Source organism: Mesoplodon bidens, assembly GCF_964165515.1.
Source record: "Mesoplodon bidens genome assembly, chromosome: 7".
Taxonomy (NCBI): domain Eukaryota; kingdom Metazoa; phylum Chordata; class Mammalia; order Artiodactyla; family Ziphiidae; genus Mesoplodon; species Mesoplodon bidens.
Genome location: NC_138164.1, coordinates 50099096 through 50118463, shown reverse-complemented (window position 1 = coordinate 50118463; position 19368 = coordinate 50099096). Strand labels below are relative to the sequence as shown.

Here is a 19368-nt window from a genome sequence, read left to right as displayed (position 1 = left end):
TTCTATGAAGTAGACATTATAAGCACCTCACAAATGAGGACACTGAGGCACAAAGACACTGAGGCACAAAGAGATGAGGCAGTAGTGTCAATGAATTACTAATTGCAAGGCTTTCATGTCGGATAAAAAACCCTGGCTTTATATCTGAGTTCAACTCTTAATATTAAGCCTTAATTGATAAGAAGTAACACCCTCTCTTATGACTGTAGTCCTCATCTGTAAATGATGATATTAATAGTATTTGCCTGGTAAGAGTCATTGGGAGAATTATATATGCCATGGAAAAAGCACTCAGTGTTATGCCTGGCACACGTAAGCACTCAATAAATCAGCTACTTACCATTGTCTTAGGCCACACAGCAAGTAAGTTCAGACAGGACCGTACACTTTTCTGATTCTAAACTGAACTGCACTATACCTGGCTACCTCTTCAGGCTCCTGTGATTCCTGGGGGGTGGAGAGTAGAGCTCGGGGCGGGGTGGGAGGTGGGAACAGATAACATTGAGAGGGCAGTAAGGCAGGGAGCTGATATGCCTGACCCTACTTTGAGGACAGAATTCAGAACTGTTAGGGCAAAAGAACAAACTATAATTTTAAACCCAATCTTGGTTTAAGGGAAAGGATATAAATAATTAGCTGACTAAGGACATTTACCAATGTGGAAGGAAAAGGTCACCAGTAGAACCACTTACTTTATCCAATACATAGCACAGATATTTCACACTTGATATTTGAATTTTAAAAAATATTTTGGTTTTCTTGTCTTTTTAGATATCCTGAAGTGAATTCCTCTGTCTCCTGTATTATTTATAAATCATGTGGAAAAGTTTCTCACAGCTAGCAAAATATCACTAATATCAATCTCCTTGCTAATAAAAAATTATATTGTTTTTTCTCCTTATAAAAATACCTCTATAAACTCCAATCACTTCTAATCCCCAAATGAAAGTAACTGCATACGGCTCCCTCTAGTGTCAAGACAGCAAAATATAAGGGCCATTTAATTTTCTTGTAAGATTTACAGTTTTTCATTCAATACATTTACATATTAAGCCCTTACTTGGTGCCAGATACTGTGTTTATTCTCTTACTAGACATCATAGTCCTAATTATATGATATTTTGTGATGTGAGCATATAAAATGTATTTTAGATCCCTATTAAGAGAGCAGTGTAAACAGCTTTTCTAAACAGTGCTGCTGTCTCACTCAGTTTACATTTAGCAAGTGTACAAAGCTAATAAAATGCTAATGAAACAACTGTTTTAACTTTTTCTCTTTGTTCTCCTTATTTATGAATTTAAGAAAATGGCAATGTGAGCCAATCTGATCCTAACAAAAATGGCCAGAATGTTAAGCAGGGAATTTTCTGAGAGTATAAACAGAGATATAGTCTAGGACATACAGAGGCATACATCCTTGAGATTTAAAATGCAGTAATGGTTGATTGTGAATACAAAACCAAAATGTTTAAGGTGCTAAGCTGCTTTTCCTGCCTTACGTATTGTCAACAGGTGTTCTATGGAAAAAGAATTCCCCGGTCATGTAAGATTAAGATATGCTGGGTTAAACCAAACTAATCTGCTCTCTTTACTGAAGTGCCTCTCAAAATTTTTACTATGCTAATGTGCATGGTGAATCTCCAGTACAGGACAGTATAAAGCTTTTCCCAAACTTACTTAACTGTGGAATCCCTTTTCTCTCATAATATCTAATGACATCAAGGAAGCTATGCTCAGTGGAACAGAACTTGGGAAATGATCTAATCCCGAGTTGCATCAGTTCCTCTGCTCTCATCACAAATCTCCAACCCTTGACTTTGCATCAGACTGATCCCCTTCCAGCATTCCTAGTATCTTTCCCATTTGGTAGCCACTGACTTTCCTTTCAGATCTCAGTGCTCTGGAATCTCAAATGCCCTATAGTCCTCTGGTTCTCTCTGATTAAAAAAGCAAGTGGCTTCAAAGTTTCTGACATCATACAAGGTATCAATCTCCTTCACACGCCAAACAAATCATTCCATTCTCACTTAAGTGCTGAAATAGGAGATGCTGCTTTCACTCCTTCACAGACCTTATCTGTGGACTCATCCTGAATGCAGCCTGAATCCTAGCTGGAAGACAAAGTATAATAGTTTCGTGTTCAGACTTAGCTAAAAGAGCAGACTACCTCAGTCATCCCCAAGGAAAGCAAGGGCCAAAAGAACAGCACAATCTGACCCTAGGGAACTCAGCTCAGAAAGGCATTTGGAATCATATTGGGAGGTGATGGTGCCCAGCCCTAGTGTAAACTGAGGAAAAGGGGAGGAGGGAGTGAGGCATAGAGGCAACATGGCAACAGGACGGCTTTTTGAATCCTCTGGAGTTGAATCCTCCCAGTGCAGCTGAAGTAACTGGTTGGAATCAATTTAATTCCTAACAAACATAAAAGAATACCCAAAGCTAAAGGTGAATGATTAAAAAATCTATTTTGGATTATCTACTTTTCATTATGATTCAGGATAATTAATAGTGTGTTTATTTTAGTCAGAGTTCATAGTACTCTTTTAAAATGAAGATTGACCTGTTTTCTCAAGGTATTTGATACCATCTTCCTGGACCTAAATTTCAGAGAAAAGCCCTTTAGAACATGGTAAGGCATTCTTACAGATACTGATGTTAGAATATTAAATTAGTAAAAATCAGTCAAGTAAATCAAGGCCTATCTCATTTCATATCACTGCATTTGTAAATTCTCTTAATAAAGTTCATATATTCACGACTCAAACAGCAATTTAAATTTATAATAGAAATCTATAACCCAACTAAAAGAAATCCATTTCTCATAACTAAAATTATGTAATTACACATTTATTTATAAAATAACAAAAGATTTAGGAATAGATCTGTTTATTGTACTGTGAAAATGGTCTTGATACATGTGAGAAACATTATATACTTTGAGGACAACATTCAGAACTGTTAAGACAAAAGACAAACTATAATTTTAAAATCAATCTTGATTTAAGGGAAAGGCTATAAATTATTGGCTGGAATGCATTCAGCATGAACTCAGATTCTATATAACATAAAGCACAAAAGAGTACAAAATATGTTGGAGTCCAGTAAGCCCATACCTAAATTTTAACTGTAAAGCTGCAAGGACTTTTTTGTTTACTCTTATATACTAGTTTTCTTCTGAGACAAGTTGATTTTATCTCCAAGACTTAAGGCCATTCCCTGTAAGAAAGAATGAAGATGTTTATAATTATTGAAACTATGTACAATCAGTAGGTTATTCTATCTTAACCAAGCCTCCATGCAATGATACCATATCAACAATAAAACCAAGGATGTACAAAAGAGACTCACCAAAACTTTACTTGGTTAAGTACTTTTAGTGCTAGATTTACAAATAGTCACCAGATTTGTAGCTTGGATTTCAAAAAACTCTGAAGAACCCATTTCACAAACACCCCATGGGAATTAATCTGATTTTAAGCAAACAAACAGAATGAGTGGCCCAAAAGGTGGGCTATTTTAATGTAGTAAAGTCATACTTCTATTCAAGGATACTACTATTATGAATATACATGCATCTAATGCATGAAACACTGGTACGACAGAGGATGCTACATATAGAAATAAAGAGACATAAGTTATTTCTCTTTTTATTTAGTTCAGAGACCATCTCAAAAAAAAACAACTGTTACCTGACTCTTTGCACGAATTCTTATGTGGCCAGTAACAGGGGCCTCTGGTCCCTGTTGAATCGGCTTCTCAATGCTGACATTTGCAAGTGCATCTTCTCCAAATATGGAACGAGCATAGAGGTTAGCTGCCATAAAGCCACAGTAACCAGAAAGTGCCTGGAAGAAATTTGTGATGAATTCAATACTCTACTAGAGAACTACACATAAGCAAGACCAAATAGCATAGGAAAATTACCACTTAAAACAGGACTTATCATGTGGTAGTAGTTACATGACTGTATGAATTTGTTGACACTCATAGAACTATAAATGTAAAGAGTGTGAGCTTTACTGCATCTATATTATACCTCAAAAAAACCTGATTTTAAAGAAATAGCACCTATCCTTATTTGTATTTATATGTTCTTTGTTTAGAGCTGTCTGCCTACCTCCCACACCAGACCCTAAGCTCCATGAAGGAAGAGACTGTTTTTATTTTGTTCTTTATTGTACATCCAGCAGCTCACAGAGTATTGGGCATATAATGTTTGTTGGAGTATTTGTTCAATAGACTAATATATGAATTAAAACCTACTTGTCTGGCAGCATTCTTTTATGATTAAATCAATATTACAAAGTTAGCAGAAATTGTATAAAGAAAAACAAATTCCTGGGAATTCCCTGGCAGTCTTCACTTTTTGGTCTTTCTAGTCTTTTTTCATACATACACAAACATAGCAGAAAATCAAAGTACATTAACAATTCCATACTTGAACAGATATATTATGACCCACAATCAGAGCCAACAGAAGAGATCATGGACTTTTTCTAATCCAGTATCGTGAACTATTATGGAATAAGCCTTTAGCCAAGAGGGAGAAGACTGAAAAGAAAAACCAATGTGACTATTCAGTTGGGTCACTGCACTAGGAACAAGCAGATATTGTTCCTATTCCAGTAGAAAGCAGTCAGCAGATTCATACATTCTATGGGATAACTTCTTTTAGCTAGTCTAGAATGACACTGCTTTTCTCAGGCTAAATAATATCAAAATACACTAGAGGAAATACAAGAAAGCCAAGAATCTACCATCTTACTCTCTATCAGATTTAAGAAGTACACAGGCAAATTGTACCTTCTCCGGAGTGAGGCATTTCATGTTGGTTGACTTTAATATGTGTTGTAAATAGTCATTTAAATCAACTATATTTGTGTTAACCGTCACCTGTACAGAGGGAGAGAAAGAAGTCGAGGTTATAGCTCTTACTTTAAGAAAGTTGTGAATTTCTTATCAGACAATCATTCATATGTCATATTAGAATCTCCTTCCAAGTATTTAGGTGGAAAGGGTGGGCAACAAAAAGTAAATGACATCTACAAAATCCAACAAACTGTAGGTTGGTATCAGAACTTTCAGATACAGATAACTTCACAGACAATCAACATGCTGTATATAAAATATTTCTAATAAAAATCAAGGCTTACAGGAACAAAGTTCCCTAGCAGGCACTGACTTTGCAAAGCTTCTACTGGACACTGGATTCAATGGCAAGTTACTATTCATACATACAAGAGATGGAACATTATTTATAATGTCTTGAACAATCAGATTAATTATAGAACTGTTACTCTCAAACCGTAACTTAACCAAACCACTTGCATGCTTTCCAGTTAAAGCTAATTTGTAAGCACAGATATTGAAAGACTTTGCTTTTCACATCTGACACTTATTAGAGGGATTAATTTTATCAGAGAATCCCTCAACACTAGCCAAAAAGAAACATAAGGAGTTCAAGGAAATCTCACTAACTTTGTTCTCCCATTCAAATTCGGCCCACATCTGACGGAACTCAGCATCAGTGCAAGTTGCAGGCTGGATATAGTCCATGATGTCAATGTGAATATCACTGAGGACCACACAATTTCTGTCACTTGCTGCTCCAGAGACATCGTAAACTGCAATATACACATATAAAAAGACCCCCAATCACCAAAGGCAAATTTTAATTAAAAATTTTAATATTTCCAAATAACAACTATGACATTAGCAAATAGTTTTGCTTATTATATAGTGGGCTCTATGTTTTACAAGTTATTACCTATTTAATATGACCATCAATCCTATGTTATAGTATTATTATTTTCCATCTTATAGACAAGTAAAAACAAAGAGAACTTAATTAAGTGGCTCAAGGTCACAGAACTGGTTAAGTGGTGGAGGCCAGGATTCAAACTCAGTGAGTGCTTACATAGCAGTTGCAGTGTTAGACACTGTAGAAGGATACACAGGTAGTAGTGTTCTCATGCAGATGCTTAACTAATATTTCTGGATGAATACTGCTGAGCCATAGTATGTAATGATACAAGACCTTTCCGTCTGTAACTGTTTCTTCCATGGTAGAAAGTCATAATCTGACTGGAGCCTACCTTTTTTTAGCCTGTTTTCTTGACATTCCCCCACCCTACTTTTGGAGAAAACTAAGGTTACCAAGAATAAGTTCCTTTAATTTTCAGCCCCACCTCTAAAAATAAATGTATCTTTCTCTGAATCAACTTTCACCTACTTACCTTTCCTATCAGACAAGTATGGCCTCTGCTCTTCAAGGATCATACTTGCTGCCATCTGTGATGCCTGCTTTGGTTCAGGACCTCACTCTATCAATCATTACCTCTTTTGTCTTTACCTTCATATTCTTTACTGACTTTCTTCCCTTATAGTTTATAAACATAGTCAAGGTCCTCTCATCGTCAAAAAAAAATTTTCCCTCATCCTTTCTTTCTCTTCTGGCTACTGCTCTCTCTCATTCTTATCAAAACCAAGGCCGCACACTCAGAGTGGCCTGCACTCACTATCTTTATTTCTCCACGTCCTATGCAGTCTTCAACCCACCACCACTGCCCAAGACAGGTCATAAGAAACGTTTTAGTATCACTGATTGTCAAATCCAAAGGGCCCTTCTCTTAGGGATCTTCTGCAGCTGCCGATACTTCTTCAGAATTTTTCCTTGCTTCTCTAACTGCACCTCCTTTGTAGGCTTCTCCTTCTCTGACCAGCTTTAATACTACCCTGAATAAAAACTCCAAACAGCTCTTAATATTGCTGTTCTCTCGGATTCGGTTTTCAAATCTCCCCTCTTCTCACTCTTTATGCCCTCTCTGGGTGATTTCTTCCATTTCTATGGTTTTAAAACAAATATTCATCTCTACTTTACACCTCTCGTTCAAGTTCCAGACTCATCTCAAACTGCCCTTCAATAACTTAAGACACTTCATTACTTAACCTCAAGTTTAACTTATCATCTCTCTCAAATTTGTCCTTCTCTCCTCTGTTCTGTTTTGGTGATTAACATAAACACCAACCCAACATACCCAAGCAGGAAATCTGAGCGTTGCTCTAGCCACTTCCTCTTCAATCAGTAACCATCCTATCTCCTTAATATCTATTATATTCAGCCCTTCTCTCCATCCCAGCCACTACTGTGTTGGTTCAAACTCTCCATCATCTCTCACCTGTGCTACTGCAAGTCTACTAGTTAATCTTCTTGCCTCTTCCAATCAGTCTTCCTTAGTGCTGCCACAGAAATATTTAATCATGTAACTCACTCACTAATAATTCCTCAGTGGCTGCCCTCTATATCCAGGATAAAGTCCGAAATTCTTAGCATGACAAGTATAATATAGCTGCCACTAACATTCCCAACCTCCTTCTCTTCTACCACCACCCTCTAGCGCACTCTAAACTCCAGGTATATCAAACGACTTGCATTTGTTCTAACTGAATCTCTGTCTATCTGTAGACCATTTACTGATCTTTTAAAACCCCACTTGAGCTTCAGCTCCTCCACAAAGCCTTTTCTTTACCTTTCCTCCCAACCCCCCACCACTCTGAGAGAACTGACCCAATCTCTTCATAGACTTCCACTTCACCCAGCACAGCCTTCTTTCATAGCACTTACCGTTATGTACTGCACATATCTACTTCACATATCTGTTTTCCCTTACTCAACTAGAAGCTATCTGATGACAGAGATTTTTTTGTTCCTACCACAGAAATTGTTTTAAAAAAGAAAGCTTATTGACTGAATACCTCTGTACAAGCTAATCCCTAGGTGGCCCGGCAACAAATGCCTATACACAGTTTGAGGCTCAGTTCAAATGTTATCCTTTGATAACATACCTTCCTCCTTTATAAAGCCTTCTATACTGTTAGCATTTTTCCTCTATGATCCCAAAGCACATAGTATATAAACTAGCCGTTATCACATTGTATTGTAATCTATTATTTATCTATCTCCTCCTTTTGCTTGACAGTTTGAGGACAGTGACTCTATCTGGTTCATTTCTGTATATCCAGAACACAGTACAACACTGAATAGCATAGAAGATGCCCCATAAATGAATGAATGAATGAATGGATTCAAGCCCTGTCCTCAAGAAATGGCACACAGCTACTCATTAGAGAAATTCTTTAGTAAAATATCCAAACATCACATGCTATAAAACAATTCCTTACCTATATTGCCAAAAATTATTCCATTTTCTGTTGATGCTACTTTGACATTAGCTTTAATATTTGCAAAGTCATGTGGAGCAAGAGTCAAAGGAGATGGCTTTTCCACAAGTTTCAGGTCCCCTGAAAAAAAATTTAGACATGGCTAAAAAGACATACATATTAACCTCTCCAGTCATAAAACCTTAAAATGTATATAACTCAATAGTTTCTAGCAAAACAAGGAACAAGAGAAGGGTTATGATTCAAATATAAGGACAAAATAAAGAAATCATTTAACACTATTATTCACATCAAAATGCACATTTTCTTTTAAAAGGTAATAGGCTTCTCAGAATAACTCTATATTTAATTCATGTGTGTGTGTGTGTATGGGGTTACTCTGGGCATACTGCTTTATTTCAGTGAATGGATACAGATGTCTCAAAAGCTTAAGTCTTAAACTATACACTCCATTACAAAGATAAAACAATCTGAAAAAAGGACTGCAAATTCTTAGAAACACAGTTCTTTATATAGGCCCAAGCTATGCTGAGGAAGACAGGGCAGAACTGTTCTCCCTTGATTTCTTAAAGTCCCTTAACTCTTGCTTAAGCCATATGGAATTTCCTAGGGGCAGTGCACTGTTCCTGTATACAATTTATATTTTCCAACTTCAAAGCCATATGTATAAATGACCAGAGAAAGTCTGATTCATGTGTCTATATTAAGAAGAAGAAAAAAAAATCTCACATTGCTAAATGTGATAATGATGTATTACTTTGGCCACACATGGTATGTATTAGTTACGGGCTCAGAAAATACCTCGTTCTGTACTAAGGCAATTAAAACTTTAAACTACTTGGTAAATCTGTAACTTAAACAGCTCTTATTTAATCTAGAAAAACTGACATATGCTGGATCAAGCTCACTGAATACCAAGAGCATAAGCATAAGAAAGTCAATATCACAGAGGTTCAGAAAATTGGAGTAGAAGGAGACTAAATATAAAATGTAAAACTAAGAGTTGATTCAAAATGTCACAAAGGGCTCAAGAGAATTCTTATACTAAAACTTGTGCACTTCTCTTAACAATCTGTCATAAAGATTTACTATGTAACGATATCTTTCTGTTATGGTAAATTTCCTCACCCAGAGTAGCTAACTCTAATGTGCAGTTCTGCAAGGTATCACTGGTTTGGTTCACAACAAGTACGTCCAGGACGATATCATACTGGTTGACGTGAACATAAGCTTCTGCATATACAGGGTCTGAGAAACCTGTCAGTTGGGTGACCTGTCAAACAAAAATAAAGATAATCAAATGACTGAGACAATTTAACCAAACATATCCTAGCCAAATGACTAAGTCTGTTAGGTAATTAACAGATGTGCTTAGATTAGACCAGTCATTTGAAATGTATAATAAAATTGTTTTGTAATGTAAACATGGTAACTGAAACATAGACATTAAAAATAACAGGTCTTGGGGCTTCCCTGGTGGCGCAGTGGTTGAGAGTCCGCCTGCCGATGCAGGGGACACGGGTTCATGCCCCAGTCCGGGAAGATCCCACATGCCGCGGAGCAGCTGGGCCCGTAAGCCATGGCCGCTGAGCCTGCGCGTCCGGAGCCTGTACTCCGCAACGGGAGAGGCCGCAACAGTGAGAGGCCCGCATACCGCAAATAAATAAATAAATAAATAACAGGTGCTACACTTTACAGCTCAGTAGTAGAAAGATGTTAAATATGTTCAGCAAATACATTAAACATTATCCCAACTTAGGAACTGAATAGATTTGCATACATTTTCAGTTAAATCCCTAAGCACCTAAACTCACTAGCTGTTACCCAAACTCAGGAAAAATAATTACAAGCAAGAAACACTTGTAATTCCACAAAGATAAATTTTTAGATGTTCCCCCACCAAAAAAATATTTTTAAAAAAACATCCAGAGTATATATAACATTTTAAAAATGTAATATTGTCACCAAAGACATAAGCAACAAAAGAAAAAAAATGGGTAAATTGGACTACATCAAAGTTACAAACTTTTGTACTTCAAAGGACACTATTAGCAGAGTGAAAAGACAACCCACAGAATGGGAGAAAATATCTGCAAATCATATATCTGATAAGGGACTTGTGTTCTGAATATATAAAGAAATCTTACAACTCAACACAAAGAAAACAACCAGCCAGATTAAAAAATATGCAAAGGACTTGAATAGACGTTTCTCCAAAGAAGATATATAAATGACCAATAAGCACACAAAAAGATGCCTAACATCACTAATCATTAGGGAAATGCAAATCAAAACTACAATAAGATATCACTTCACATCCACTAGGATGGTTACTACAAAAGAAATAAAAAGGAAGTGTTGGCAAGGATATGGAGAAATCAGAATCCTTCTGCATTGAAGGTTGGAATGTAAAACAGTGCAGCTGCTATGTAGAACAGTATAGTGGTCCTCAAAAAATTAAAGCAGAATCACTATGATCCACCAATTCCACTTCTGGGTTTAACCCAAAAGAAATGAAAGCAGAACCTCGAAGAGATATATGAACGTCCACATTCAAGGCAGAATTATTCACAACAGCCAAAGGTGGAAGCAACCGAAATGTCCATCAACAGATGAATGGATAAACAAAACGTGGTATATATTCACAGTTAAGTATTACCCAGCCTTAAAAGGGAAAGAAATTCTGACACATGCTACAAAATGGATGAACCTTGAAGACATTAGGCTAAGTGAACTAAACCAGTCACAAAAGGATAATACTGTATGATTCCACATAAGGTACCTAGAATAGTCAGATTCATTGGGATAAAAAGTAGAATGTGGTTGCCAAGGGCTGAGGGAAGAAGGGAATGGGGATTTATTGTTTAATGGGTATAGAGTTTCAGCTCTGTAAGATGAAAAAAGTTCAGGGGATATAGACGGTGGTGATGGTTGCACAATAATGTGAATATACTTAATGCCACTGAACTGTACACTTAAATATAGTTAAGAGGGTAAATCTGATGTTATGTAAACTTTAGAACAATTTAAAGAAATAAATTGAAAAATTTTATAACTGTAATATCGTCAATATCAATTCCCAATTCTAAGGGAGAAAACTGTTTCAGTAGTTCCTATTCTGCCACTGATCTTATCTTGGGCAACAAAACCAATTTGAGACTGTTACTCATCTAATGGAGGAAGGATTAAACCAGATTTGTAAATTTAATATCTGACTAGAGAGAGATTAGAACAATTTTCCTAATGAAATCCTATTCGGAACTCAATACATTAAGACTATAAAAGTGTAATTGTCCTGCTTAAAGTAGCAGGGGACAGGAGAAACTTGAGGGCAGGGTGTGGGGGAAGAGGCTAGTGCCCTACCTTTTAAAAGTTTTAGTCAACCACTAAGGATCCCTCAGCGCTATGTTTCACTTTATGGTAATTTGACACACAAATGGAACAAGTTAAAAATCATCTCTGGGACTTAACAGTGCCATCATATAGTAAAGTATCAGGCTCCACCGAGTTTCAATTCATGTTTAATGAACCTGTCAATCAGAGTAACTTGACAAAAACTGATGCTGTTCTAGTTATTTTTCCTTTAAAAAACAGCAAGACCAACAACTTCCTGATTACTACTTTCTTAAGTAGCCAATTTAAATAACTTGCCAGTGTATCTGACATTTTGTTACCTTGTTAAGTTTAGATGCTAGGGGATCTGCTGCCTCTTTCCTCTGTGTGTTACCCATTGCTGCCAGCAAACTCAGCTGAAACTGATCTTCCTTGCAGTTCATTTCATTCTTAGCAGTTAGTTGCATGAAGGAAATGGGGTCATCAGGCTGTACTGTCACATTCCTCTTTTCAGATTCTTTCTGTGTTGAAAATACAATATACCATCTCTCTTTAATATGGAAAAAAAGATAGCTTTTTGTAGGCCTTCAACAGGGACAAGCCCTCACACATGAGGACTGAAAAATCAACAGCAACAATAAAACCAAAAAGCACTATTATGGCTTTATCATATATACCTTACCTTTTGGGATAATTTCTCTTCTTCAAGTTTAGCAGATAACATGTGAGAAAGGGACTGTCTGCATTCCTTATTGAAAATGTCATTCATTAAAGGTGAACATTCAGATAAGACCTTGAGGCACAGGGAAATTCGATCTACATCATCATCTGTAATTGGCTTCTTAGGAAGAGAGGATTTTCCCAAATGCAGGATAGTGGCCATGAGCAACATTGCCTCAGCAACAAAAGACTAGATAAGGAGAGAAATGGCTTATTTATTGTCAGGCTTCTCCAAATGCAATAATGTCACTTTATTATAACTCACAATCCAAGAAATAAACCTAATTTTCACTTCACCTGAATAAGACTGCAAATATTTTAGATTTTATCTCCCTGTTTTTTTGCACCCTTTTCCCTCCTTTCTATTCTAACTGCCACCCTCTAAAATCTTCATTAACCCTTAAGTGATAGACAGAAGTGGTTTTCAAACTATTTTCTCTTACTCTAACCCCTCACAGGCCAATGCTATCTTTTATCTTTCCAACTACGGAAAGTTAAAAGAATGATACACTTCACGGATTGTTAATATTCTGCTGTAATTGCTTTCTTACTCTACCTATATAGGTACACTTATTTTTTTGGCTTAACATATGAAAGTAAGAATCTTTACCTCATAAATGCTTTAGCATACATCTCTTAAGAATCAGGACAGTTTCCTTTATAATCACAATGTCATCATCTCACTTAAGAAATGTAACAGTTCCAAAATATATCTACTACACTCCAAATTGAACTAATTCTTCCTAATTGTCACAAAGATTTTTTTTTTAATCCAGGACCAGTTTCATGCATTTTATTTGACTATTATTCTCCTTAGCCCCTTTTAACCTAGACCAGTCCCCTGGTTTTCTGTTCTTTTCCATCACAATGATTTCTTTTAAAGAGCCCAGGCTAGCTGTTCTACAGAATGTTCTCCACTTTTAGTTACAGTACAAGATAGGTGATGTTTTGCATATCTTCTTGTATTGCATTAGGAGGCACATAATGTCAGGTTGTCCTGTTACTAGTGATGCTAAGTGTGATTACCTACTATCTTAATCTTTATTGGGCATCAATCATTTCACTCCACATGCAAATACCTTCAATGATTTCCTACAGCCTTCATGTTGAAGTCCGTATCACTCAGCCTGCTATTCAAGGTCTTCCACCAGTGAATTCGACTTACATTTTTAGTCTCATGTAGCATTATCCTGACACATGCTTTATGTCTTTGTCAAAATGTCTTTGGCTAAGTACTGATCAGCATACATACGTGAAAAAACTACCAGAAGCCTGGGAAAGAACCTCAGAAGAGTAAGTGTAATAATCCTTTGAGCCTAGATATTGTCTCCAGAAGGAGGGGAAAGAGGAGGGGGACAGAAAAAAGTAGCTAAAAAAATAACGGCCAAAAAATTCCTGAATTTGATGAAAACTACAAAACCACATATCCAAGAAGCTCAATGAACCAAAAGCAAACAAGAAAACCACACCAAAGCATATCCTAATCAAATTACTGAAACTTGAAATTATAGTGATAAGGAGAAAATCCAAAACATGCCAGAAGAAAACGGGACACATTCCACACAGAGACACAGGAGCTACATCTTGATAGTACCGAAAGCCGGAAGACAATGAAGCAACATCTTTATAGTACTAAAAGAAAAAAACTGTCAACCTAGAATGCTGTATCTGCAAAGATATCTTTCAAAAATGAAGGAGGACTTTTTCAGACAAACAAAAACCAAAAGAATTAACTGCCAACAGACCTGCACTACAAGAAAAGTTAAAGCAAATTCTTTAAGCAAAAGGTATATGATACCAGAGAGAAAGTCAGATCTACATGAAAAAATGAAGTGTCGGAAAAGGCATAAATGAAGGAGAGCCAGTATGGTGATAAACAACCAAACTTCCTTCTGCCTCGTACCAAAGGTCACAAACTTGCTGAACCAGGTATGTTAGCAGAAACCCGGTTCTCTTAAGCAGGTATCAGCAAATGGTCTCCCAACTTGCAGAACTGAGACATAAAATGCTGGAGATTTTTAAAAAGCATAATTTAAAGAACAGACAAGACCTGAATAAATAAATAATGGCCCACAGAGAGTTACAAAGTAAATTACTGCCCATAAATAAAATTAGTCAATAAAAAAGAGATAATACACCTTGTAATTTTACCCGACCCTCTAAATCTCATTTATGGATTTATAAGGAAATCTATATGATGGAAATTTTTAAAAAAATCCTTTGAAAGTCCCTAATCTAAAAAGAAAATGTCTAATTATATGGAGGTTTGAGTAAATGAAAGAATCTAGTGGACTACTATTATGCAGCTATTAAATATTATTATGATTAGGAAGGGTTTAGAATAACATGGGAAAATGTTATAAAGTTAAGTGAAACTGCAGTATTGTAAAACACAAAACGATCACTACTAGGGGAAAACGTAATCATTATTAAAAGCCATAATAAACTCTTTCTGAGGAAGGATTTTTGTTACTATATCTGGTAATGTAATTCCATCTTTTGATGTTTCTATCTATCTCCACCACAATATTAACAAGATTTGTACTTCAGTGCTTTAACCATGAGTGATTTTTTTTCTCATTAGTTTTTATTACATCACTCATTATTTCAGCAATGTGAAAAAAGATATGAACAAAAATAAAATAAAAATGTTCACAATTCTACCACAGAGATTTTTTTTTTAAATGAAAGTAAAGATTTTTTTCAGGCAAATGTGAGCTGAGAGAATTCATCAGCAGGAGACCTGCATTATAAAAATAGTCAAGTTCTTTAGGCAGAAAGAAAATATCCGATAGAAATCTGCATTTATACAAAGGAATGAAAAGCACCATAAGTGGTAAATATGTGGGCAAATATAACTTTTTTCTCATTAAAAAAAATACTTGGAAGAAAATTGACCATTTATAATGGATGAATGGATATACAGAAACAGCAGAATATTATACAGCCTTAAAAAGGAAAGAAATTCTGACAATGCTTCCATACAAATGAACCTTGAAGACATGCTAAATGAAATAAGCCTGTCACAGAAGGACAAATATTCTATGATTCCATTTATATTAGGCATGTAGAATAGGCAAATTTATAGAGGGAGAGGAGTAGAATGGTGGGTGCCAGGGGCTAGGGGAGGCAGTATGGGGAGTTACTGTTTGCTGGATAGTTTCAGTTTGGGATGATGAAAAAGTTCTGGAGAGGGATAATGATAATGGCTGCACAACAATTTGAATGTACTTAATGACATTGAACTGTACATTTAAAAACAGTTAAACTGGTCAATTTTATGTTATGTACATTTTACCATGAAGAAAAATATGAAAAAACAAAAACAAAAACCCACCCAGGAAGGTACGTGAACTTTGTCCTGTTCTCAGCTCTCAACTTCTTACAACTTGCTTAGTATGTTCCCCTTCCCTACCTGAGTCTGGACACTAGATAAATAAGAAATCGGAAAGAAATGGTGCATATATACTAAAAAGATAACTGACTATTTAAAGCAAAAATAATAACAATACATCATAGAGTGGATAATATGACATGTAGAAATAAAATATAGGACAATAACACAAAGGATGGTAGTAGGGGTTGGGTGGAATCAAAGTACATTATTATAAATTGGCATACAGTCAGAATGGTCAGACGCTACGATGAAGGTATGAACTGTAGAAATGGGAATATATTTAAGAGGCACTTCTAGGATAAAACAGACAGTAACTGACAGGATGAAGATGCTGGAGGGAGAGACATTTCCTTCACTGAGCCCTGACTAATCCCAGCAAGCAGAAATAACCTCATAAACCCTTGTATCACTTCCACTGGACTAATCACGCGCTATTGTTATTACATTACTTTGTCAATTTTACAATCATTAGGTTGTATATATGTTATGCTATATCACTTTGTCCATTTCCCCAACTAGAGCATAAGCTCTCAAGATTCATTTGTTGGGTAAATGTAGGATAAATGAACTTACATTTTGCTTTTTCTTCTCCTGAACCAAAGCTACATAGCGCAAGGCAACCTTGGTCAGAGTTGTGGCAAGAGAGGCAGCCACAAAGAAATCTCCATCCAGAAGGAATCCTCTCAGGGGAGGTCTGCAAAGCAATCAGGGAAAGTGAAAGCCACCAACTTCTCAGCCGCAGGCAGCTTGTGTATAAAGGACTCAAGGAAGCCTACTGAATACTCTCAGTGCCACCCTTCAGTGATAGGGACCTCAATTATGGTTCCCTCTTTAGCTCTCAGAATAAAAAAGGAAAAAGAAAAAATCACATGGCTTTAACACTTATCTTCAAATGATAAAAGAGCTAAATGAATAGGGAAAGAGAAAATGGTTAAAGGTGCATATATTGAAACCAATGAGCTACATTCAAACCCCAGCTTATCTATTTATTTATTGTGTCCCTCTGGGTAACTTGCAAACCTCTCCAGGCCTCAAATTCCTCTGTAAAATGTGGTTAATCAACAGGATACTGTCAAAGACTATATGAGTCAAACTCTTTATTTAGCCCAATGCCTAGTACATAGTAACCATTAAAATTTTAGGCAAATTTTCATCAACTTCACTATAATATTGAGAACAAAATAAGGAGGAAAACATCAAAATTTTATTCCATCAATTAGAAGTGGAAAATCTTCAAAATATGTTTTCCAAATGCAAAAAGGCAACAAAACTCAAATATCACCAGTTACCTCCACTTAGCATTTTCTACATGAGTAAAATAATTTTAGTTTAAACAGAACACAGTTATTTCAATGAGAACAGTTATAAGGAGCAGAGGATTAACACTATTAACACAATTTCTGGGAGAAAGAACTTAAAACATCATTCTCCTTTCAAGTATCTTATATGGCAAAAATTTCCATTTGGGTCAAAAGAGCAAACTATCAATAATAAGAAAAAGAAATCCTTTGACTGTTTTAGACACAGGAGTAATCATAGAGGTGTAGCTGGCAGGGCACAGGTGCCACAAATTACCTTTCTTCCTCTTTCTTGGTGGGTCTGGTACTGCTAAGGGCACTCTGTGTTGCATAGGTGCCCATTTCAGTTACCAACTTCTGAACTGGCCCCACAGTTATTTCTTCTTCAGGTTTTAATTCACCAGCTTCTTTTTTAATTTCTGACTCTACAATTGGGATCTAAAAATCAATTGGAAACATCAATTTAGTAATAATATCAGTAGCAAGCAAAACATATTTAAATATTCAATCATTTCTATAGTTCTCTACAGAACTATTCCCACAAAGGGGATTTTTGGAACTTGGGACTCTGCTTTCAATTTTCATTCCTTCCTAGGATAATGTAGTGAGAACAGGGGCTTTGGAGTTGGATGCCACTTTTAGTTGTATGGTTCTGGGCAAATTAATTAAACCACTTTGAGCCTTAGTTTCCTAATCTGTTAAATGGAAATCTTAATTCTTTCCACACAAGTTACTTAATAGGAAAATGCTTAGGATACTGACTATAAGACAAAGGAGATACTAAGCCTTATTCTTCTTCTCCATCCCTTCCCTTGAAATACTAACCAAAACCAGCACCCATCCTTCCATAAAATGAAATAAATCTAACTTATTTGTACATAATAACTTCATCAACTTCCTCTTTTAAACCAAATGAATACTTTGTATTTATTTCTCAACACCAGTCTATCATCTAACTTAAGAGCTCTAAGAGTCTTCAATCATTATCTATCCACTCCTTTATTATATAGATGAAAAACCTGATGTCCAGTCAGGTTTAGGAACTTACATCCAAAGACCCAGAGCTAATTACTGGCAGAAGAAAGACTAGAATCCAGGCTCCTAACAAGCACTGTTCTTTCTATTCTACCATATGGTTGTTTGGATGAGGAAATACTGCCAGTTTTAGTACATAAATACATATTCTAAAGTCAGCCTTGTTCTTAAATATATGCATTCTTTTTTCATAACGCAGAGGATTAAGCAGAGTTTTACTAGTCTTTTTCTTTTTTTAAAACACAGAACCTTTTGTTCAAATAAAATCTTACCCAGAAGGGTAAATAATACAGACACAAGAACAGGTGTTACGGCTCAATGCAGGGGAGGGCAACTCTCCTAATTTCCCATTGCCCAAAGGCTTAATTATCTGTGTAATTAAAATTTTTTCAGTGTTCTTTAGCCCAAGAACTACTAAATAAAAACACAAAAGCAAATCACCACATAAAAGTCAGTTTACTAAAGTAAAAAATCACCATATAAAGTAGAATTTACTAAAAGTAAAACATACCTCCCCCAGGGACCTGCGGACCTCAGTCATCACACTCTGAATGTCTTCCTTGGTACTACAGTATTCTCCCAGGATCCATAATGCTCCTCGGTAAATCCTATAGCAAGAATACAAGTTCTGAAACACTGATTCTGCCAACAAATCTTGAAGCAGTGATCTTTCTTTGTGAATTTAAGCATAAGCAAGAAAACAATATTCTGCAGTTGTGAGGGACTATGGATGAAATATTAAGGAAGAATATAACAAAGACACTAAGTTTCTTTGATTCTCTCTTGAAATCACAAGGATTAAAAGGAAAGTAAGTGTCTTATCCATCATTTTTAGGAACATTCTACAACTGGTAAACCCAGTAGTAAAAATAAAATACCAAGATGTTTCCCAGAAAGGTGTTATCTTCCATTTAGGACCAAATTTAAGGTAAATTTGATTTTATAACTTACCACTACAAAAAATGTATTATTTTAATATAAAAAGTAATTCACTGAAGAGGCAGGATGCTGAAAAGAACAATGAAAAAGGAAGGAATGCAGAGGATCATAACAAGAAGACCAAAAACATAAAGAAAGCAACATTTTCTAGTTAAAAAATGTTAAACTGAATAAAGTCTTCAGTCATCTTTTCCCTAAGATTTTCATTAAATTTATTCAAAAAAATTCTAGAAACTGAAGCTCTAAGAGATTATGGCTGCCAAAAGCTAAACTTTGATATGTTTTTTTTCCCCCAGAAAGGAAGCAATCTTTCTCACTTCCATAAATATCAATACATTTTCATATCATAAAACCAATTTTGTAGTCCCTTCTTTTCTATACAGGCAGATATAATGCAAGTCTACTACAGTCTATCAGATGATTTACATGAAGCAAAACTTGGATGCAACGTCCTTTCTCATTAGT

General features: G+C 35.8%; 1 protein-coding gene across 2 annotated transcripts in view; it reads right to left on the bottom strand.

Moving 5' to 3' along the window:
* Window positions 1-2869: 2869 nt before the first annotated feature.
* COPB1 (COPI coat complex subunit beta 1) overlaps window positions 2870-19368 on the bottom strand; it is a 33030-nt gene continuing 16531 nt past the window's right edge. For both annotated transcript variants that reach the window (XM_081240855.1, XM_081240854.1), the window contains exons 12-22: window positions 18476-18572; window positions 17207-17367; window positions 16205-16325; window positions 12197-12424; window positions 11856-12035; window positions 9310-9454; window positions 8182-8301; window positions 5479-5624; window positions 4804-4893; window positions 3690-3845; window positions 2870-3216 (exon numbers count right to left, since the gene is read on the bottom strand). In XM_081240855.1, coding sequence (XP_081096981.1) covers window positions 3157-3216; window positions 3690-3845; window positions 4804-4893; window positions 5479-5624; window positions 8182-8301; window positions 9310-9454; window positions 11856-12035; window positions 12197-12424; window positions 16205-16325; window positions 17207-17367; window positions 18476-18572 — 1504 coding nt within the window. In that variant the 3' untranslated portion in view covers window positions 2870-3156. The remainder of the gene's footprint in view (window positions 3217-3689; window positions 3846-4803; window positions 4894-5478; window positions 5625-8181; window positions 8302-9309; window positions 9455-11855; window positions 12036-12196; window positions 12425-16204; window positions 16326-17206; window positions 17368-18475; window positions 18573-19368) is intronic.